The sequence below is a fragment of the Danio rerio genome, chromosome 12, assembly GCF_052040795.2.
Source record: "Danio rerio strain M-AB ecotype USA chromosome 12, GRCz13ab, whole genome shotgun sequence".
NCBI classification, from domain to species: domain Eukaryota; kingdom Metazoa; phylum Chordata; class Actinopteri; order Cypriniformes; family Danionidae; genus Danio; species Danio rerio.
Genome location: NC_141032.1, coordinates 4,148,995 through 4,173,886, shown reverse-complemented (window position 1 = coordinate 4,173,886; position 24,892 = coordinate 4,148,995). Strand labels below are relative to the sequence as shown.

The window sequence follows — 24,892 nt, the reverse complement described above, 5'->3', positions numbered from 1 at the left end:
TGTGTCAGAGCACAGTATGTTCTCTGTAGGGCGGGTTTAGAGACACTGGATTCTTAAACCAACTGTTTCAGACACTCAGAAAAGAAGACAAGCTTTAATTTTGACAATATTAAAGTGTTTTTTTGACCTTGGAAGAGGGCAAATCTGCTGACGGAGACTTCAGAAGACAATTAGAAAACTTAAAACAGAAATGATCTGTCTTGTGACTGAGAGGTGGCAAATTAAATCAGTTAAGAAGTCAAAATAATAATCCATGTTAGTCGTGGATTCATCCAATCAGTTTTGCCTGTAAGTATTTCAGATTTGCATAAATGTTTACAGCATCCTCTAGTGGATTTTTAATCTGAAACCTCCAGCAAAATGTATCTGGAGCAATGTATATTACGTTTCACTAAAAAGTAGACTGAGTCACGTTTTTGCTTTTTGCCTGGGCTGATAAAATCAAGCCCCCGAAATTGACATTTGGTATTGACCAATCACAACAGACTGACCCTTTTGACCAATCAGAGCACAGTATGTTCTCTGTAAGGCGGATTTAGAGACACCGGATTCTTAAACCAACTGTTTCAGACACTCAGAAAAGAAGACAAGATTTAATTTTGACAATATAAAGTGTTTTTTGACCTTGGAAGAGGGCAAATCTGCTGACGGAGACTTCAGAAGACAATTAGGAAACCGTAAAACAGAAATGATCTGTCTTGTGACTGAGAGATGGTTAATTAAATCAGTTAAGAAGTCAAAATAATAATCCATGTTAGTCGTGGATTCATCAGATCAGCCTTGTGAGGGTTTTCTGTGTAACTGGCCCTAACATTGAGATTTATAGTGCATATATATATATATATATATATATATATATATATATATATATATATATATAGCATTTTAGGGGATTTATATTGCATTTAAGGGGATTTGAAGTTGAAAAAATCTAAATGTCAGTACATACACCTTGTCTTCTAATGTTACATTGGATTTGTCTCCAGCTTCGAGCTCCTGGGAGTGAATGGATGTGGTTTGGCATGAGGTCAGCAGTGAAGTGCTGCATTCTGGTCTGGGTAGTTTGGAGTTAACCCATGCTGTGAGCCTGCGCTCAACCCCCAGCGGCTCTGCGCTCTGATTGAACACACATGTGTTCCTGTACATTTGTTCCTCTGAACATTCAGGCATATAATAACAGAATGAGGCAACTTAGTATAAAATGCCGTCCAACAAAACTTTTGTGATCACATCTTCCAATAACAAACAGAAATATAAGTACCCGTGACTGAAGAACTAAACTATGATCGGCTAAATTGATAGCCTCCAATTATAAAAATATAATAGTAATTGAGTTAATCAAAAACTCTTAGAATTGACTTGTAGTTGGAGTGTTTTTCTAAGAAATGTTCTGCAGGAGTAATTCTTAACTGCTAATTGCTTCAATATTCGGTATCCCATAATTTTATTTAGACATTCTATGTGTCTGATTTTTCATTTTTAAGACAAACACAATGCGAGTTACTCTATTATACACTCACTGGCCACTTTATTAGGTACACCTTACTAGTACTGGGTTGGACCCTCTTTTGCCATTGTCATGCTCAAGAAACCAGTCTGAGATGATTCACGCTTTATGATATGGTGCGTTATCCTGCTGGAAGATGGGTACACTGTGGTCATAAAAGGATAGACATGGTCAGCAACAATAGGTAGGCTGTGGTGTTGACACGATGCTCAATTGGTACTGATGGGCCCAAAGTGTGTCAAGAAAATATCCCTCACACCATTACACCACCAGCCTGAACTGTTGATACAAGACAGGATGGATCCATGCTTTTATGTTGATGATGATAGATTCTGACCCGACCATCTGAATGTGGCAGCAGAAATGGAGACTCATCAGAGCAGGCAACGTTTCTCCAATCTTCTATTGTCCAGTTTTGGTGAGCCTGTGTGAATTGTAGCCTGTTCTTAGCTGACAGGAGTGGCACCCGGTGTGGTCTTCTGCTGCTGTAGCCCATCTGCCTGAAGGTTGGACGTGTTGTGTGTTCAGAGATGCTCTTCTGCTCGGTTGTAACGAGTGCTTATTTGAGTTACTGTTGCCTTTCTATCATCTGGAACCAGTCTGGCCATTCTCCTCTTACCTCTGACATCAACAACAAGGCATTTGCACCCACAGAACTGCCACTCACTGGATATTTCCTCTTTTTCAGATCATTCTAGGTAAACACTAGAGATGGTTGTGCGTGAAAACCCCTGTAGATCAGAAGTTTCTGAAACACTCAGTCCAGCCCGTCTGGCACTAACAACCATGGCACGTTCAAAGTCACTTAAATCCCCTTTCTTCCCCATTCTGATGCTTGCGTTGAACTGCAGCAGATCACCATGTCTACATGCCTAAATGCATTGAGTTGCTGTCATGACATTGGCTGATTAGAAATGTGCGCTAATGAGCAGTTGGCTGGTGAGTGTATTAATGTCCATGGCTCTTCCAGGCTTTTTGAAATGTACCTCAATAGAGTTGTATGGATTATTTTTATGATAATGGATGCAGTTTTTGGAGCTTCAAAAACCTCAGCTTCATAAAGTGACATTTAAAGAGACAGGATATTATTTAATCAAACTCAGATTGTGTTCATCAGACAGAAAACAAAATGGCATTGGTTTGGCTGATAGTTTGATGTTCGATCAAAATGTTTGGGATTTTAGAAAAAAGTAAGATGTGCTTAGAAAAATGTTAGTTTTCAATAATTGATTTTTCTATTAATGCATTCTGAATTTCTTATTTGCTTTAAAAAATTAAATTGAAGAATAGTTTATACCAGGGGTTCTCAACTGGTTTGGCCATGGGACCCTCATTTTTACATGGTCATCAAGCCGCGACCCCAATTTTTAGAAACTACAATACAATTTTAGGTACTATACTTAATTTGTATTTATTTGTTAACGAAAACAAGTAGTGACAGACACATCATAAGAAATTCACCAAGACTTACAAATAAACACTATTTTATTGGATCAATGGATCAAATTATAGAAATATTACAAAGTAAAAATGACCAATACTGTTATTAATAAACTGTTAATAAAACATGTTTTCTAGTTTCTAAATGTTGTTTTAATTTAGAAGGTTTCATGCTCTCTTATGAGAGCACCTCACTACATATGACTCTGAGGCTTTAAGTCTTTAAATCGTCTATATATATATATAGACTATGTAAAGTATGGATATATATATATATATATATATATATATATATATATATATATATATATATATATATATATATATATATATATATATATATATATATCCATACTTTACATATTCGGGGTCATATGTGCGCTACAACATATTTGTTGCAATAATAAAATGAAATTTCACATGTCAAACGGTAGGGTTGTTGCGCATGCATTTCAAAATAAAAGTCTGGAATAAGCAAAATAAGTTAAAAATTAAACTTTTGTTGTTTTTTTGACCACACACTCCACGACCCACTGAAAATGTCCCGCGACCCACCAGTTGAGAAACACTGGTTTATACAACATGCATATTGCAAACTACAACACATTTTAAGACATGATTTATTTTGATATGTGATTTATATTTATTTAACTCTTTTAGTTATTAGATATTCAGCTTTTTATGTATCCAGCTGTAGAATTCTTAATCTAGTTCAAATGTTGAGTTTTGTCCAGGTATACATTACATAGTATTCATACCGTGTGTAAAATACTATATCTTTATTGCTTTCTGCTTGGACAATTTGTGGCAGACTCAAATCAGTGTCTATCATTAAATCTTATAGTAACATACACAATAAAACGTTTTCACACTAGAGTCCAGCATGCTTAGACTCCTCCCATATTTGTCCTACATATATACGTCAAGCACAAACTGCTACCATATGACTGATTTCCTGTCAAGCCCTTGGGTTCTTCTTTCAGTGGTGATGATGATAAGCTTGTAGAGGTTGTTATGTGTCATTTTGCAATTACTCCCTCGCTGTGCCTCAGGCTGTCCTGAACTCAAGCTGTCGTGTTTCTCCAGGTCGGTATAATCCTTTAGGATTGCCCCCGTTTAAGCCCACCATGGTTCAATCATGCAGTTCTGACCTGTTTTAACAGCTCTGGCTCCAGGATGATCACTTTATGTCTTTATTACAATTCTACCAAATGAACTCATTGGAAGGACCTTCCTCAGCCTGCATTTTTGCAAAACATTTCATTGCAGGTTTCAGTTGAGAAATTCACTAGAGGACACTGTCTACCTTTTTAGCAATTCCAAAGTATGTTACTTAGGGTATGTTTTGTCGTGCGTTTCGTAAAAATAAAAAAATCCACTGGAGGGCGCTGTCTGTTTTTTGCAGTTCTAAAATAGGTTACTTAGGGTACGTTTTTGTGTGTGTTCCGTATAAAAATATCCACTGGAGTGCGCTGTCTATTTTTTTGCAATTCCGAAATATGTTACTTAGGGTGCGTATTGTTGTATGTTTCAGATTTAAAATCCACTAGAGGGTGCTGCCCACGTTTTTTCCAATTTTGAAATATGTTAGTAATGGTACATTTTGTTGTGCGTTTCGAATTATATATCCACTAGAGGGCAATGCTTACATTTTAGCGAAACTAGATTACGTTACTTTGAGCGTGTCTTGTTGTATGTTTCAGATGAAAAATCTTTATTACAATTCTACCAAGTGAACTCATTGGAAGGACCTTTCTCAGCTTGCATTTTTGCAAAACATTTCGTTGCAGGTTTCAGATGAGAAATCCAGTAGAGGGCGCTGGTTACGTTGTGAATTTGAAATCCTTACTCAGGGTGCGTCTTGTACGTTTCAGATGAAAAATTCACTAGAGGACACTGTCTACGTTTTTAGCAATTCCAAAGTATGTTACTTAGGGTATGTTTTGTCGTGCGTTTCATAAAAATAAAAAAATCCACTGGAGGGCGCTGTCTGTTTTTTGCAGTTCTGAAATAGTTACTTAGGGTACGTTTTGTTGTGTGTTCCGTATAAAAATATCCACTGGAGTGCGCTGTCTATTTTTTTGCAATTCCGAAATATGGTACTTAGGGTGCGTATTGTTGTATGTTTCAGATTTAGAATCCACTAGAGGGTGCTGCCCACGTTTTTTCCAATTCTGAAATATGATAGTTATGGTACGTTGTGTTGTGCGTTTCCAATTATATATCCACTAGAGGGCGATGCTTACATTTTAGCGAAACTAGAATACGTTACTTTGGGCGTGTCTTGTTGTATGTTTCAGATTAAAGTTCCACTAAAGTGCTCTGTCTAGATTTTCGAAATATTCTACTTAGGGTTTGTTTTGTTGTGTGTTTCATTATCAAAATTCACTGGAGGGCATGGTCTACCTTTTTTTCAATTGCGAAATACGTTAGTAAGGGTGCGTCTAGTTGTATGATTCAGATTATAAATCCACTAGAGGGTGCTGTCTATGTTTTTTGCAATTCCGAAATACGTTCTTAGGGTGCGTTTTGTTGTGCGTTTCATATTGAAAATCCACTGGAGGGCACTTTCTATGTCGTTTGCAATTCTAAAATACATTACTAAGGGTGCGTCTTGTTGTATGTTTCAGATACAAAATCCACTAGAGGGCGCTGTCTATGTTTTTTGCAATTCCAAAATACGTTACTTAGGGTACGTTTTGTTGTGCATTTCCAATTAAATATATACACTAGAGGGCGAGGCTTATCTACCTAGGGCGCTATCTACATTTTTTGCAATTGTGAAATACGTTACTTAGGGTATGTTTTGTTGTATGTTTCAGAGTAAAAATCCACTAGAGGGCGCTGTCAAGATTTTTGCAATTTTGAAATACGTTACTTGGGGTACATTTTGTTGTGTGTTTTGGATTAAAAATCCACTGAAGGGCGCTGCTTAAATTTTTTCGAACCTGAAATACATTACTTTGGGCGCGATTTTTTTTTTTTTATGTTTCAGATTAGTAATTCACTAGAGGACGCTGTATAGTTTTTTTGCAATTGCGAAATAAGTTACTAAGGGGATGTTTTGTTGTGTGTTTCATATTAAAAATCCACTGGAGGGCGCTGCTCAAATTAAATAGAACCTAAAATAAGTTACTTAGGGTGCGTCTTATTGTATGTTTCAGATTAATAATCCACTAGAGGGCGCTGACTAGATTTTTGAAATACGTTACTTGGGGTACATTTTGTTTTGTGTTTCGGATTAAAAAATTAAATGGAGGGTGCTGCTTAAATTTTTCCGAACCTGAATTACGTTACTTTGGGTGCTTTTTTTTTTGTATGTTTCAGATTAAAAATTCACTAAAGGGCGCTATCTAAATTTTTTGCAATTGTGAAATACGTTACTTAGGGTATGTTTTGTTGTATGTTTCAGATTAAAAATCCACTGGAGGGCTCAGCTTAAATTATTCTGACCCTAAATTATGTTACTTAGGGTGTCTAGATTTTTGGCAAATCTGAAATACGTTACTCATGGTACGTTTTGTTGTACGTTTAAGATTCACATCCTTCTTGTACGTGTCCTCAAGAAAGCAGTGCTTGTCGTACAGATCATCTAGTAAACCACTGACCTAAACCCTTTCCTAAACTCAACCAGTAGTGATTGTAAGCAATTATAAAAGCAATTGTAAGAGAAAGGTGCACTGCAACCACATAGGTGTACCTTGATTTTACATTGCCTTTACTTCTTTAGTGTAAGCATGCTTCACTGGAAGCGAAACAAAACAAAAATCTCTAAAATGTAAGTTACATAATGCACACCAGCGGTCAGCCTTACAGCTTGTCAAATGCAATAATTTCATGGAAAACTCCTGTTTTGGTGTTGCTTACTCAAAGTAGAGTGAGAGCAGGACTTATAGAGAAATCGTCTCTGTTTTTAGAAAACCCCTGGAAAGTCAAGCTCTTAAAGATGTTTACATTCTGGAAAAAACTTGGTTGCATAAATCGGTGCTCTTGGCTGCGCTGGTGGCTGAAACCCTGCACCTCTGTCAGTGTGTTTGTTTTCCCAGCAGCACAGATATAGTCCTACAGAGTGTATTTGAGGAGATAATGATATTAACTGTGCTAAAAACGTGCCTGTGTGTATGAGAAGACCTCGGCTGTGTGCCTGATGTGAGGAGACAGTAGCTCTGTGTTGACTGTATACACACATTTAACTCTAAAAGCTAATCTTGTGTGGGCTTAAAATGCTAAACTGATGTTTCGAGTCACTAATCAGTAGTAGTATATGTATCATAGAGAGAAATTTTGCAATTATAATTATCAAAATTATCAATATTATCACTTTTAAATGACCTGAAAATGTTCAAAACAATAAATGTCATGCAGACTTAAGGCATTCCAGCAAGTTTTGTATCTGAAAATTAACAGAAATGGAGACTCATCAGAGCAGACAGCGTTTCTCCAATCTTCTATTGTCCAGTTTTGGTGAGTCTGTGTGAATTGTAGCCTCAGTTTCCTGTTCTTAGCTGGCAGGAGTGGCACCCGGTGTGGTCTTCAGCTGCTCTAGCCCATCCGCCTCAAGGTTGGACGTGTTGTGTGTTCAGAGATGCTCTTCTGCAGACCTTGGTTCTATCGAGTGCCTATTTGAGTTACTGTTGCCTTTCTATCAGCTGGAACCAGTCTGGCCATTCTCCTCTGGCATCAACAAAGCATTTGCACCCACAGAACTGCCGCTCACTGAATATTTCCTCTTTTTCAGGCCATTCTCTGTAAACCCTAGAGATGGTTGTGCGTGAAAATCCAAGTAGATCAGCAGTTTCTGAAATACTCAGTCCAGCCCGTCTGGCACTAACAACCATGCCACATTCAAAGTCATTTAAATCACCTTTCTTCCCCATTCTGATGCTCGGTTTGAACTGCAGCAGATCGTCTTGACCATGTGTACATGCCTAAATGCATTGAGTTGCTGGCATGACATTGGCTGATTAGAAATTTGCATTAATGAGCAGTTGGACAGGTGTACCTAATAAAGTGGCCGGTGAGTGTATATACTTAATAATTGTCTTTATAAACGTGCCGTCGCACAATTCACTTATTGCAATGTTACAGGATATACAATGAGTTTTTAACATTGCAATAATCAATCACGGTTGTAATGATCATGAAAACCTGAAATGATAATAATATCCGGCATGCAATTTACCATGGTTTACTTTGAAACTGGTAATCATGACAGCACTGATGTATGGTGTTAATTGTGGTTAGTGGGGGATATTACAGTACTGTACTGTACAGCTAGATTGGCATGATGCGTGAGTGAGTTCATTGAGAATTTCAGTGTGTGTGTGTGTGTGTGTGTGTGTTTGTAAATCCAACAATGCTTGTCAATCCGTTGCTGTCACAAAGCCTTGGGCCTGGTTCAGGAAATGGCAGTTAAGTTGGGTTGGGAAAGAAACATGTTTTTACATGAATTCATCTCCTCAAGAGGTAAAAGTCGCATCTTAAATTTATTCTTTTGTTTAAAAAAATTCCCCCATAGGAAGAAGAGTCAGCTCACGAGTCTCTATTGTAGTTTTAAATGTGGTCTTAAAGGAGAGCTCAGTCAAAAATGAAAAATCCTCTACAAATGTAATCCTGTTTGAGTCTCTTTCTTCAACGGAACACAAAAGAAGATATTCTGAAGAATGTTGGAAAACAAAAAAACAGCCATTGACTTGCATAGTATGTTTTAGGGCTGCACAATACTTCGTTTCATTCATGATATATTATTTTTATTTAGTTTTTTTATCCTGGAAAGTACATTTAAATATTTTTATGATTTTTTTTAGAATAAAAAATATCTATTGAATAATTCATGATATAAATGTTAACGGTCTGTTTATTCTGGAAAGTACATTTAATAATCTTAAAAAAAACTATTATTTATACAAAAAAAAAAAATCTTGAATTAATGACATATTTTCTTTATCCTGGAAAGTTCATTTAATAATCTCTAGTAAATTACTTTTATATATATATATATATATATATATATATATATATATATATATATATATATATATATATATATATATATATATATATATATATATATATATATATATATATTTTTTTTTATATATATATATATATATATATATATATATATATATATATATATATATATATATATATATATATATATATATATATCAAGAATTTATGACATTAATTGAAAATACAGTTTATCCTGGAAAGTACAAATCTCTAGTGAATTAGTTATTTATATTAAATAATAATTTTTTTGAAGAATTCATAATATAATCATTTTTCTTTATCCTGAAAAGTACAGTTAAAAATCTTAGGTTCATTTTAAAAAAACATTATTTATTGAAGAGTTCATGATATAAATGTTAATGTTTTGTTTATCCTGTAAAGTACATTTAATCATCTTAAAAATAATTATTTTTTACAAAAAAAAAAAATTGTGAAGAATTCATGATATGAATAAATTTTTTTTTTGTGAATAAATTAATTATTTATATTAAAAATCTTTATTTATCGAATAATTCATGATAAAAATTTTTCTTGTTTTTGTTAATTCTGGAATGTAAATTTAAAAATCCTAATTAATTAATTAATTAATCATTTATATTAAAATCATTATTTGTTGAAGAATTCATGATATATTATTTTCTTTTTTGTTTATTCTAAAATGTAAATTTAAAAAATCTTAATTAATTAATTATTTATATAAAAACAAATAATTTTTTATTGAAGAATTCATAATATATTTTTTTCCTTTTTTTGTTAATTCTGGAATGTAAATTTAAACAAATCTTAATTAATCACTCATATTTTTAAAATCATTATTTATTGAAGAATTCATGATATAAATGTCAATGTTTTGTTTATCCTGTAAAGTGCATTTATTAATTGTAATAAATAAATTATTTATAATTTAAAAAATATATATTTATTAAACAATTCAGAATATAAATTTGAAAGTTTTGTCAAATTTAAAAATCGTCTTTGCCTATATCAGATCTTTAAAAGTCATTCGATTTAATCTTCTACTGAAAGCACTATAAAATTGTTAGAAAAAAAAAAGAAAAAACTAACATAATTACAAAGAGAATATTTATACCTTATATGGTTTTAAACTAAATATAAGGAACACTACAGCACTTTTATGTTGCTCACCAACATATTGTCATTTCACCTATACGGGACATCATATAAGAAGCATGAAATACAGAGTTAAATTTTCTGCCCACTGGAGACATAAACACACGCTTTTCCCAGAACTCATTGAATGTGGGATTCATGCTGCTCAAACCGGTGTCTCTCCGGAGTTTTCCACCCTCCCAAGCCATCTAAATCAAGCCTTTCATACCCAAAACAGCACAGAAATGGCCTTTTTGCACACTCACTCCTTGTCTAAGAGTCGCTAAAAAGGCTTTCGAAGACCTGTGTTTAGATTGGGAAGTAATTATTCGACAATGGAAAGAAAACGGTTACAGTGGCACTTTTACATAAATGCTGAAATTCTTGCGGTTGCAACCATCTTGCAGGTTCTTATCTGTTTTAATGGCTTTTTAAAGACTAATTACAGGTGGTTCCCTGCCAGAATATGCAGTGAATCATGCTTATTGAGGGAGGATGTACGTCACACGCATTTAAGACACTTCAAGACTCAAATTAACCCTGAGCGTGTTGTTTGAGAGGGCGTGCAGCAAGATCAAGCGTTTACTGTAGGATGATTAAAGTCTAAAATAGTATCTTGATTACCGTATTGGATGCTTTAGGGTTATACGGCTCATATTTTGTGTGAAAATGTGACATATATTGCATATACAGTTGAAGTCAGAATTATTAGCCCCGTTTTTATTTTATTTTTATTTTTTAAACATTTCCCAAATGATGTTTGACAGAGCAAGGAAATTTTCACAGTATGTCTGATAATATTCTTTCTTCTAGAAAAAGTCTTATTTGTTTTATTTCGGCTAGAATAAAAGCAGTTTTTAATTTTTTTAAAACTTATTTTGGGACAAAATTATTAGCCCCTTAAGAATTTTTTTTCCGATAGTGTACAGAACAAACCATCATCATAGACATAGAATAACTTGACTAATTACCCTAACCTGCCTAGTTCACCTTATTAACCTAGTTAAGCCTTTAAATGTCACTTTAAGCTGTATAGAAGTGTCTTGAAAAATATCAATTAAAATATTATTTACTGTCATCATGGCAAAGATAAAATAAATCAGTTATTAGAAATAAGTTTTAAAAACTATTATGCTTAGAAATGTGTCTTCCCTCCATTAAACAGAAATTGGGGAAAAAATAAACAGGGGGGCTAATAATTCTGACTTCAACTGTAAATGTCAGTAATTTCCAATTATTTGTTACGGAAATTTAATTTAATTTAAAAATGGGAGGAGTAGAGGTGGAAGGGGGGATTCTTCAAGACGAAAATGGCTGAAGTAAGATACTCTGGTTATTTATAGTGGTTAAGGAGTCGTCTGATTGGTAAATCAGTGTTAGCTAATGTGCTAAATCATAAGCATGTGCTCCTCTCGAAATTAAACTTCACAAAGTATTAAATGTATAAATGCGGGAGCCCTGGGCTTAATTATCTCAGAGCTCTGGGTTCTCTCCCGGGACAGCATGCCAAACCTGCTAATAGCGTCAAGCATTATCTAAGTGCAAACTCTTGAAAGTGTAAATTTATTAAGTAGATCATAGTAAGTTTTATTTTTTTGTTAAGTTTTGAGTGAATGTTCTATATTTTCAATGTTTTTTTTTCTCTTTTTATCCCTTTTTAGACTCGCAAACTGAGCAAAGTGGAGCGTCAGCGCTTCAGCGAAGAGGTCGAGATGCTCAAGGGTCTCCAGCATCCAAACATCGTGCGCTTTTACGACTCCTGGAAGTCCAACGTCAAAGGCCAGAAGTGCATCCTGCTGGTCACTGAGCTCATGACTTCTGGCACTCTCAAAACGTGAGTCTTGGAATCCCATTCCTCAAGTTAGAATATGCAAATCTTTTACTCACCTTCAGGGCATAGAAAAAAAATGAAAAGACCTGCTTCTGCTTAAGGCTGAACTAAGATATTTGGAATGTTTTGGGTTCCATTGACATTCATAGCATTATTTGGTCACACTTTACAATAAGGTTCATTAGTAAATGTTAATTAATGCATTTACTAACATGAACAAACAATGAACAATACAATTACGACTGTTAGTTAATGTTAGTTAATGAAAATTCAGTTGTTCATTGTTAGTTCATGTTAACTCATGGTGCATTAACTAATGTTAACAAGCATGGACTTGGATGTTAATAATGCATTAGTAAATGTTTGATTATGATTAATAAATGCTGTACATGTGTTGTTCATGATTAGTTCATGTTAGTAAATGCATTAACTAATGAACCTTATTGTAAAGTGTTACCCATTATTTCACATATAATGGAAGTCAATGTGGAAGTCAACCTTTTTCAAAATACCCTCTTTTACACCCCAATCAAGACATTTCATGAGAAAAAGGCATCATTAAACCATTATTAAAATAAAGAAGCATGAAAAAGAAAAAGGAAATTCTTAAATAAATAAACAACAATATTTTTGTATAATGCTATAGCGGGAAAAGCGTTAAGAAAAAGTCACCTGTATCTTGGATAAGCGAGTGGATAAAAGGAGCAGTTCACTCAAAAGTAAAGATTCTGTCATCATTTGCTCACCCTTTACTTGTTTTAAACCTGTCTGAATTCCTTTATTCTGTTGAACACAAAAGAAGATGCTTTAAAGAATGTTGGAAACCTGTAACCATTGACTTTCATAGTGTTTGTTTTTTCCTACTATGAAAGTCAACGGGTTCAGCTTTCTTCAACATATCTTCTTTTGTGTTCAACAACGTTGTAATCACTTGAGGAAGAGTAAATAGTGAGTAAAAGATTTATTTTTGGCCTTTTTTTAGATAGGACAGTATTGAGACAGGAAGTGAAGTGGGAGAGAGAGAGAGAGAGAGAGGGTAGGGAAATGTCCTCGAGCCGGGATTCGAACTCGCGACGCCCTGACGTGCTATTGCACCATATGTCGGTGCGCTAACCACTAGGCTATTGGGCCGACAGTAAATGTTTATTTTTAGGTGAACTATCCCTTTAACACCATCTCTTCCCGTTTGTCAGGTATCTGAAGCGTTTTAAGGAGATGAAGCTGAAGCTCCTGCAGCGGTGGAGCCGGCAGATCCTCAAGGGGCTTCACTTCCTGCACACACGCTCTCCTCCCATCATACACCGGGACCTGAAGTGCGACAACATCTTCATCACGGGGCCCACAGGAAGTGTGAAGATCGGGGACCTGGGACTGGCCACTCTCAAGAGGGCCAGCTTTGCTAAAAGCGTCATAGGTAAGTCATTGCAAGCTATCAAATGGCTCAGCCATTCATTCATTCATTTTCTTTCGGATTAGTCCCTTTATTAATCTGGGGTCGCCACAGCAGACTGAACCGCCAACTTTTCCAGCATATTTTTTACGCAGCGGATGACCTTCCAGCCGAAACCTATCACTGGGAAACATCCACACACACTCATTCACACACATACACTACAACAGACAATTTAGCCTACCCAGTTCACCTATACTATGTCTTTGGACTGTGGGGGAAACCGGAGCACCCAGAGGAAACCCACACGAACACGGGGAGAACATGCAAAATCCACACAGAAATGCCAACTGACCCAGACGAGGCTCGAACCAGCGACCTTCTTGCTATGAGGCAAATGTGCTACCCACTGCGTCGCTATGAATAGTCTAATCTAATCTAATCTAATCTAATCTAATCTAATCTAATATAATATAATATAATATAATATAATATAATATAATCTAATCTAATCTAATCTAATCTAATATAATATAAAATAATATATAATAAAATAATATATAATAAAATAATACAAAAAATAATATAATATAATATAATTAAAAATAATATAATATATTAAAATATAATATAAAATAATATAACATAATCTAAAATAATATAATATAAAATAATATAATATAATATAATATAATATATAATAAAATAATATAAAAAAATAATATATAATAAAATAATATAAAAAATAATATAATATAATATATAATATAATATAATATAATATAATATAATATAATATAATATAATATAATATGATTTAAAATAATATAATATAATAAAATATAATATAATATAAAATAATATAATAAAATATAATATAATATAAAATAATATAACATAATCTAAAATAATATAATATAATATAAAATAATATAATATATTATAAAATAATATAATATAATATAATATAATATAATATAATATAATATAATATAATATAATATAATATAATATAATATAATATAATAATGTGAAAAAGTAAACTTTATGCCTTTTAAGAAAATAACACACTTTAAAATAATACACTTAAGTAAGCGTAAACTGAGTGTAATGTTAACAATTTATTTACAATTAAATTTCAATGTATTATAATTAAGAATAACATTAAATCCAGTTAATATGTCATAATATATCACTTTTATTGAGTTTGAAATATGGTAAAGTTTACGCTGCATGTACTGGGGAATATTTACTATCAACTAAACTACACTTAAATGTTTAAATCATAAAGTAAAACTTTTTTTGTTGATATTTTAATTGTGCTTAAGTGTTTAGAAACAGTCATGAAAGTGTACTCTCTCTTTCTCTCTTTAGTATTGTGCAAGTAGTTTTATATAACTTTTATGCTAGTACACTAAGAGCAAGAGAAAACTATGCTTTTTAATAATTTTTATAATCACATTAAGTTTTGTGTGTGTGTTTATGGTAAGAGTTCCTCATATTGTGTTTAACAGGAACTCCTGAATTCATGGCTCCTGAAATGTATGAGGAGAAATACGACGAGGCGGTGGACGTTTATGCATTTGGCATGTGTATCTTGGAGATGACCACATCCGAATACCCGTATTCAGAGTGCCAAAACGCTGCCCAGATTTACCGCAAAGTTACCAGTGTAAGTTTCAACCTGCTTACTTACTTGGATAACATTAAAGGGGAAGTTCATTCAAAAGTGAAATCTCTGTCATTGTTTATTAACCCTTCACTTGTTCGAAACCGATTTGAGTTTCTTTCTTGTATAGAACACAAGGAAGATATTTTAAAGAATGCTGGTACTTTCATTGTATTTTTTTCTAACCGTAAAAGCCGACGTGTGTCAGCAACTACATTCTTCAAAATATCTTCTTTTTCATTCTACAGAAGAAAGAAAGCTGTAAAGGTTTAAAACCACACGAGGAGAGTAAACGATGAGCCAATTTTCATGTTTCTGTGAACTATCCCCTAACGTCTAAATGTAGGCATTATTCGTTGCTAAATATTTTCTCAGTGACTATTAATACAGTTTGGGTCAATCATTTTTGAAATTCACCAAATGTTCGCCAACTATTACGATTGGTCCCAGCAGCCCCATTCTTCTAAATATCTTATTTTGTGTTCCACAGAAGAAAGAAAGCCAGAAAGGTTTAAAACCACACAAAGAGAATAAATAATGAGCCAATTTTCATTTCTGAGTGAACTATCCCTTTAATGTCTAAATTTAAGCATTATTCATTATTATTTCTTATTGCCTTTATTCGTTATTTAAAACTCATCTAAATTTAGGCATTATTCATTATTCGTTATTATTTGTTATTGCAATTATTCATTATTCATTATTCGTTTAAACTTAGGCATTATTCGTTATTATTTGTTATTGCAATTATTCATTATTCGTTGTTCATTATTCGTGTAAATTTAGGCGTTATTCATTGTTTTTTGTTATTGCCATTATTCGTTAATCAAAATTTGTCTAAATTTAGGCATAATTCGTTATTTGTTATTATTTGTTATAGCCATTATTTGTATTCATTATTCTTCTAAATTTAGGCATTATTAGTGATTCGTTATTATTTGTTATTGTCATTATTCGATATTCATTATTCGTCTAAATTTAGGCACTATTTGTTATTATTTGTTATTGTCATCATTCGTTATTCATTATTTGTCTAAATTTAGGCATTATTAGTGATTCGTTATTATTTGTTATAGCCATTATTCGAAATTCATTATTCGTCTAAATTTAGGCACTATTCGTTATTATTTGTTATTGTCATTATTCGTTATTCATTATTCGTCTAAATTTAGGCGTTATTAGTTGTTATTTGTTATTGCCATTATTTGTTATTCAATATTCATCTGAATCTAGGCATTATTTGTTATTTGTAATTGTTTGTTATTTCCATTATTTATTATTTGTCTAAATTTAGCCATTATTTGTTACTAAACGAAATTTTGATAATATTCGTTTGGGTCAATAATTTTTTTAATTCACCAAATGTTCGCCAACTGTAACGGTGGGTGCCAGCAATTGCATTTTTAAAAATATCTTTTGTGTTCAACGCAAGAATAGAAAGCCCTAAAGGTTAAAAACCACTCAAGAGAGAATAAACCAATGAGCCAGTTTTTATTTTTGTTTGAACTGTACCTTGAAACGTCTAAATGTAGGCATTATTACTAAATATTTTCTCAGAGAATATTAAGACAGTTTGGGTTAATCATTTCTGAAATTCACTAAATGTTTGTAAACTTATTGCCTGGAATGCAAAATAAAGAATTTTAAGTTTTTGCAGGTCATTTTTTGTAGAAAGGCACAACTTTTTCCATCATATACACTAATGGAGATGCTTTAACAAACAACATTACATTTTCTTGAATTTTATGTGCATTACATAAGCACATGCTTCTCGATATGTCCTTGTTTAATCTCAGACCTTTAACTCAGCACCAAAAATGCTGTAAACATCCCTCTATCCATTCCCTTCCTTCAATCTCTTCCTGCGTGTCCTCAGTTTCCTCTCATTTCCTAAGAGCTTGCTGTGCGTGGAGCTTTAAGACTCGTGGCTGGGGTCTGATTAGAGCCCACGGCTGAGTTTAGAAACCCCCCTGACTGCATCCGGCTATAAAAAAGCCCAGGGCTCGTCTCCTATCTGTATAATTTGAGAAAGGCCTCACAGTTCACATGCGGACACAAATCGGTCTCTCGATTATACAACTTGTTTTGCATACACTATATTCACTTATCTGCGCCTTATTGCATTAGGAAACTTTACGCCATATTCTTCACTCAGATCTCTTTAAAGTAAACAAATTTAGTGCAAAGAACTCTTCAAAGCATCTGTTAATTGTTTTTAAGTGTGTCTAATAAAATGTCAAAAGTAAACATGTAGTGTGTAATGCAGATGTAAAGACCAACGTGCACAATAAATGGAGTTATCGTCTCCTAAAAGTCTCGAACATGTAAGCTGCTGTCACAAATTTGTCACAAATGCCAGTCTGCGGTTTTCGTTGACTGCCAGAAAACAATATTAGCTTTGACCTTCAAAAAACACTCAGCACTAAGAGTTGGTTTGCGTTGTTGACACTTTGAGAATACTCTGCTTTCTACAATGCGGAGACGAGTTCACTTTCAAAGGTTGAAATCCATTTCAGACACTAAAATCTGTAATATTATGAGTATGTTAAACTGTTTAAAGTGCCAAAAACAAAACTAGCAGTGGTGGAAAGAGTACCTGAAAATCATACTCCAATAAAAGTACCAGCACTTGCCAAAAACGTAGTGCAAGTAGAGTAAAAGTATCTGTTTTAAATACTACTCAAAGTATGAGTAAAAAGAAGCCCTTCTAAAAGTATTTATGAGTAGTGAGTATTACGCTGGGAAAATTGTTCTACTGTTTACCCTGCAAATTAAAAATGTAGCTTATGTAAGGGCCATTCACTTTTAAAATATACAGTTTAATTCAGAATTATTAGCACACTTGAATTATTAGACCGCTTGTTTATTTTTTCCCCAATTTCTGTTTAAGGGAGAGAAAAAAATTTCAGCACATTTCTAAACATAATAGTTTTAATAACTCATCTCTAATAACTGATTTATTTTATCTTTGCCATGATGACAGTAAATAATATTTGACTAGATATTTTTCCAGACACTTTTATACAGCTTAAAGTGACATTTAAAGGCCTAACTAGGTTAATTAGGTATAGGCAGGTTAGGGTAATTAGGCAAGTTATTGTATAACAGTGGTTTGTTCTGTAGACAGTCAAGAAAATATATAGCTTACAAGGGCTAATACTTTTGTCCCTAAAATGGTGTATAAAAATTTTAAAACTGCTTTTATTCTAGCCGAAATAAAACAAATAAAACTTTCTCCAGAAGAAAAAATATTATCAGACATACTGTGAACATTTCCTTGCTCTGTTAAACATCATTTGGGAAATATTTAAAAAAGAATCAGAATTTAAAGATGGGTGGGGGGGGGGGGGGGGGGTCGTTGTGTGTGTGTGTGTGTGGGGAGGGGGGGATTTGTAATTGTACCTCTTTCCAACAGGGAAACCACCAACAATAAAGAAAGCATGTGCTGTCATGGCTTTGCAATCAAAAAAATGTCATTATAATGGAAGTCAATGGGGCAAAAACAGCCACCAGAGAGTGCCCAGAGAGTATTGTTTTTTTGTTTTTGGTAATTTTTCCCAAAAAAAAAGTATTTTCCCAAAAAATGTGTCAAATTAAGATTTTTCACCTGAAATCATCCCATTTGCTGAAACCCAGATAAAATTGGGGCCAAAATAAGACTTTAAAGGCACCCAGAAATGGATGAAAACCCCAGCAACACTCAGAAAAAAGTTAAATCTACCTCCTAAATTATAATTTCTGAGAAAACAACTAGTTGTTTGAGTATTTGCACTTCATTACTCTGCACTACTAAAACAGTGAACCCATAAAAGAGCATAATAGTAATGCAATAATGTAAAATTCACTAGTAATTTGAGGCTTGTTTTGATTATATTACATGTCAGAAAACAACTTTATGATGTTTTGAAAGTACTGGGTAAACTCCACACACACTTTATGTGGATGACGCCAGTGGATTTGCTTTATAGGTTTGCTAAATGACGTCTTGAATGAGCAAAACAAAGCCTGCTCTGAAAAGGCTCGCGAGTGTTAATGACAAAACCAAGAAGTGCACCAAACTGTGAACGGGACGGCCGGCTGTCCAAAGCTTCAATGAACTCCACTAGTCTACAGGGAAAGTGACCTGCTCTGGCTGTAATTCAGCTCTCAGCTTTAACATTATTGAAGACTTTTGTGTAGTTGAGTAACTCAAACGTGACAAATTACAATATTATAATCATTCATAAAACTTTGTTAGAAGTGTTTTTGGTCTTATTAGAGTTTTGGCTCAAAATCTTTTATAAGTATCTTAAAATATACCTCTAAGTGGCTAAAAAGAGTTGAGCACAGTTTAAATTACATTAATCATCTTTGAAAAAAGCTTACAGTGTCTTAAGTTTCTTAAAAGTGTCTTGTAAGTTTAAAAAAATCTGCTGTTTTAAAAGAATCTAAAACAAATTATAGAATATCAGACATTCTCAAAGCTTAAAAGCTGTTTCTAATTTTGTTAAAAGTGTTTTAAAGTGTCTTATAAGAGTCTTGCGTTATAGGTGTCTTAAAATATTCCTATAAGTGGCTTAAAAGAGAGAAGGGCAGATTAGGTGATAATAAAATAATATTTTTTCATTCCAAAAATTTGATTTATCATTAAATTCTTAAAAATGTCTTGTGTTTCTTAAAAGAGTCTTAAGTTTAAAACATATAAACATTTTACAAAAGTTAAGAACTAATGAGAAGATATTAATCATTCAAAAAAACGTTAAAATGTCTTTGGTTTTTTAATAGTGTCTTAAGTTTAAAACATCTTATAAGCGATTTTCAAAGCGTTGAAAACAAATAAAAATATATGAATCATTCACAAAGCTTAAAACCATTTTGTAATTTTTTTAAAAGTCTCATAAGACTTTTGCCTCTAAAATGTTTATTATATTGTACTTCTAAAAAGTGTCTTAAGTTTAAAGCATCATTTTAAAAGCGTTATGAACAAATTAGAAGATAATAACCATTCAATAAAGCTTTAAAATGTTCTATGTTTTTAAAAAAGTTTCTTACATTTAAAACATATAAGTGATTTAAAAAGAGTTACGAACAAATGAGTAGATATTAATCATTCATGAAGCTGAAAAGCATTTTTAAATTTTATTTAAAGTCTAAGTCTAAAAGTTTCGCCATAATTTTTTTTATAAGTATCTTAAAATATACTTCTAAGTTTCTTAAAAGACAGTTAAATGACATTAATAATTATTGAAATAAAAAAAGTTTCTTAAAAGTGTCTTTTAAATATGCACAGTGTTTTAAAAGCAATAACAATAACAAGTTAGATCATATCAAACATTCTCGAAGCTTAAAAGCAACTTGTAATTTTGTTAAAAGTGTTTTTAAAGTGTTTTATAAAAGTCTTGCCTCATAAGTGTCTTATTTAAGTGGCTTAAAATATTCATATAAGTGGCTTAAAACAGTGAAGGACAGATTAAGTGACAATAATCATTTGAAATAGCTTAAAATATCTTAGTTTCCTAAAGTCATATTAGCATTTTAAGACAGTTAAGAACAAATGAGAAGATATTAATCATTAAAAAGCTTTAAAATGTCTTACACTTTTAAAAAGTGTCTTATAATGTTATATAAGCCAAGTCTTGCCTCAAAAGTGTCTTATTTAAGTGTCTTAAAATATTCTTATAAGTGGCTTAAAACAGTGAAGGACAGATTAAGTGACATTAATCATTCAAAATGGCTTAAATTATCTTGCGTATCCTAAAGTAATATAGGCATTTTAAAAGCTTTTTAAGAGTTAAGAACAAATGAGAAGATATTAATCATTAAAAAAAACTTTAAAATGTCTTACACTTCTTAAAAGTGTCTTTAGACATTATATAAGCGATTTTAAAAGAGTTAAAAACAAATTAGATGATATTACTCATTCACAAAGCTTAAAATAATTTTGTAACTTTGTTAAAAGTGTACTTTTTTATATATCTCATAAGAGCTTTGCCTCAAAGATGTTGTATAAATATCTTAAAATAGTCTTCCAAGTGTTTTAAAAGAGTTAAGTACAGATTAGATGACATTTATTAATCATTCAAAAAGTATGCATGTGTGTTATAAATGTATTATAAACAATAAATGTCTTGGAAAAAGTATCTGAAAAATCTCTTGTCTCAAGTGTATTGCTTTATAAGTTACCTTAAATGCACTTGAGCTCTTTTCCATACATTCAACATACGTTATCTGGTAACTGTGATTGGATTATGTGAAAGCAAAACGGTTATATAATATAATATCGTTAACAGTAGAACATTAGATTGGTGAATGCTATTATTAAAGCATGTTAAGCCTCTTTAACAGACCTCAGTTGACTTTTGTGTCCCTTTCTGCTGTTTTCAGGGTATAAAGCCGGACAGTTTCCACAAAGTGAAAGTTCCTGAGTTGAAGGAAATCATCGAAGGCTGCATCCGCATGAACAAAGATGAAAGGTACAGTACTGCTGCTGCTCAAACTGTTTGATTTCACAAGCTGTAATCAAATGTCTTTTGTTGTATGAATTATGTTTCAGGATTACAATTACTGACTCTAATAAAAACTATTTCAAAGATTTTTGTTGATTTAAATATAGCTGAAATAAAATAAAGGAAAATATTAAATAATAGCAAAAAATATTTCTTAGTAAAAATAGTAAATGATAATAGTTAAAATAATAATAAAATAAAAGTATGTTTTTTTTTTTACTATAGTGGTATAGTAAAAGTAAAAATAAATGTTTGTACAATAAGTAAATAATTTAATATAGTTTGAAATGGAAAGACTTAGACCCAATCCCTATTCTACCCCTTAGCCCTTCCCCTTGCTTTCGCGTGAAGGGGTAGGGGTGTCCCAATTCTCTTTAGCTTAAAGGGGAAGGGCTAGATACCCCTTAAAACAGAGATTTTTCTAATCTAGCTAAATTTTGCTATCTATAATCCCTAATATTAACTCCTGTATAGTAGTCCCATGACATACTTTCACATTTGTCACTCGATGACACTCTAATACCCTATCAGTAATGTCTAGTGGCTGAGAATGACCTTTATACAGTGTCTGGTATAATGTTAATGCTGTTTTCGTGTGTTTACACAGATAAATATGGGCACTGTGTAAATGCACAGTATAGTTACGATCTTATTGCCATACCATATGGTTATGATAGCTTGAAATTGTCACCTTCAGTGATTTCCTGAAAATAAATACCAAAAAATAACACAACTGGAGTATCTACAGCAGTCGCGATCGTCTGGAAGAGGAAGTAATATAGATAAAAAGGCACACAAAAACTACTTTAAAATTTAAAAAGGACACAATTAAACTAAAAATAAACTGAAAAATGGAAATCTGCTCATATGTCAAAATGAATTAAAAATTTTTTTAATAAATAAATAAATAAATAAATGATAAAACCAAATAAAATACACGTGTCTGAACAGTGAGGTGTGAAGACTATATTGAAAATAATTATATATATATAATAATATATATATATATATATATATATATATATATATATATATATATATATATATATATATATATATATATATATATATATATATATAAATAATTATATATATATATATATACATACAGAGTTATATACACACACACACACACACATATATATATATATATATATATATATATATATATATATATATATATATATATATATATATATATATATATATATATATATTTATATTTATATTTATTTATATATATATAAATTATTAGCCCCCATAAGAAATCATAATTTTTTGATTGGCTGCAGAACAAACCACTGTTGTACAATGACTTGCCTGATTAACAAAACTTGCCTAATTAACCAGATTTAGCCATTAAATTGCAATATTATATACTGTCATCAAGGAAAAGACTAAATAAATTAACAAATAGAAATTAGCGTGTGGGTGTCACAGTGGCGCAGTGGGTAGCACAATCGCCTCACAGCAGGAAAGTCGCTGGTTCGAGCCTTGGCTGGGTCAGTTGGCATTTCTGTGTGGAGTTTGCATGTTCTCCCCGTGTTGTTGTGGGTTTCCTCACAGTTCAAAAAAAGGGGAATTGGGTAAGCTAAATTGTCCATAGTGTTTGGGCATGTTCTATATAAAACTTGCTGGATAAGTTGGCGGTTCATTCCGCTGTGGCAACCCAAGATTAATAAAGGAAATAAGCCGAAAAAAAAATGATTGAATAAAATTAGTATGCTATAAAAAGCTTCTCTGGCACTCTGGAAATATTTGAAAATTAATTCAAATTTTACAAGAGGGCTAATAATCTTGACTTTAACTGTATATATATATATATTAATATAACTGCTTATTGATTTACAATTATTTCAACATAGTTGCACGCATTTAGTCCTGCGTCTTTCTTTCTACTCCAGGTACACCATTCAGGACTTGCTGGAGCACACCTTCTTCCAGGAGCACAACGGTGTCCATGTTGAACTGGCCGAAGAGGACGACATGATCAAGTCCGGCCTGAAGCTCTGGCTCCGCATGGACGACACTAAAAAGCTCCACGGAAAGTACAAAGACAACAACGCCATCGAGTTCCTGTTCGAGCTCTACAAAGACGTGCCGGAGGAGGTGGCGCAGGAGATGGTGAGCACATAATCCCACATCAACCTCGTCTCACAGCCTTCAAAGTGCCTCTTGAAGGATCTGAGGTGTGGTTGCATTACCCAGCTCCTTCCCCTCGGGGATCAACACTGCGTAAATATCTGGGTTAAGGTTTCTTCATTGATATCCACAGGGCGATTACTGAAACATGTTTGTCTTAGTAACCTACTTATCATATAGCAGGTGTGTTTTTCTAGCTGTTTGATATACAGTATGTCACCATACCAGATCTACATCTGCTGTAAAAAAAAAAGAAAAGAAAAAAAAGTAGAAACCTTGTTTAAACCATATTATTTTATTTTGCTGGTATCTACACTTACCGGCCACTTTATTAGGTACACCTGTGTAACTGCTTGGTAACTCAAATGTCTAATTAGCCAATCACATGGCAGCAACTTAATGCATTTAGGCATGTAGACCTGGTCAAGACGCTGGTGGTGGTGTGATGTTCATTCATTCTGTCATTTTCTTAGTCCCTTTATTAATCTGGGGTCGCCACAGCAGAATGAACCACCAACTTATCCAGCATGTTTTTGCCCTTCCAGCCACAACACATCTTTAGGAAACATTTACAAACACTCATTCACACACTCTCATACACTACAGACAATTTAGCCGACTCAATTCACCTGCACCGCATATCTTTGGACTGTGGGGGAAACACCCGGAGGAAAGCTACGCGAACGCAGGGAGACCATGCAAACTCCACACAGAAATGCCAACTGAGCTGAGGACCGAACCAGCGACCTTCTTGCTGTGAGGTGACAGCACTACCTACTGCGCCATTGCTTCGCCCTGGTGTGATGTTGTGGGGGATATTTCCTTGGCATGCTTTGGCCCATTAGTATCAATTGAGCATCGTGTCAACGCCAAAACCTACAGTGCATCCGGAAAGTATTCATAGCGCTTCACTTTTTCCACATTTCTTTATGTTGCAGCCTTATTCCATAATGGATTAAATTCATGTATTTGCTAAAAATTCTACATACAATATGACTAATGTGAGGAAAAAGTTTTTGAAATTGTTGCAAATTTATTAAAAATTCTTTTTATAAAAAATCAGTGTTCACAGACTTTGCTCAATTCTTTGCTGATGCCTCTTTGGCAGCGATTACAGCCTCGAGTCTTTTTGAATATGATGGCACAAGCTTGGCACACCTGTCTTTGGAAATTTTTGGCCATTCCTCTTTGCAATACCTCTCAAGCTCTATCAGGTCGGATGGGAAGCGACGGTGTACAGCCATTTTCAGATCTCTCCTGAGATGTTCAATAGGATTTAGGTCTGGGCTCTGGCTGAGCCACT

General features: G+C 33.1%; 1 protein-coding gene across 7 annotated transcripts in view; it reads left to right on the top strand.

Annotated features, from left to right (window-relative positions):
* The window catches only part of wnk4a (WNK lysine deficient protein kinase 4a), a 128,656-nt gene that overhangs the window by 48,895 nt on the left and 54,869 nt on the right, over window positions 1-24,892 (top strand). For all 7 annotated transcript variants that reach the window (XR_015503768.1, XR_015503767.1, XM_087275646.1 and 4 more), the window contains 5 exons: window positions 11,734-11,906; window positions 13,097-13,317; window positions 14,808-14,965; window positions 21,326-21,414; window positions 23,352-23,571. Coding sequence is in view for 5 of the 7 variants with exons in the window: in XM_087275646.1 (XP_087131772.1) it covers window positions 11,734-11,906; window positions 13,097-13,317; window positions 14,808-14,965; window positions 21,326-21,414; window positions 23,352-23,571 (861 nt within the window). In the remaining 2 variants the exon portion in view is untranslated. The remainder of the gene's footprint in view (window positions 1-11,733; window positions 11,907-13,096; window positions 13,318-14,807; window positions 14,966-21,325; window positions 21,415-23,351; window positions 23,572-24,892) is intronic.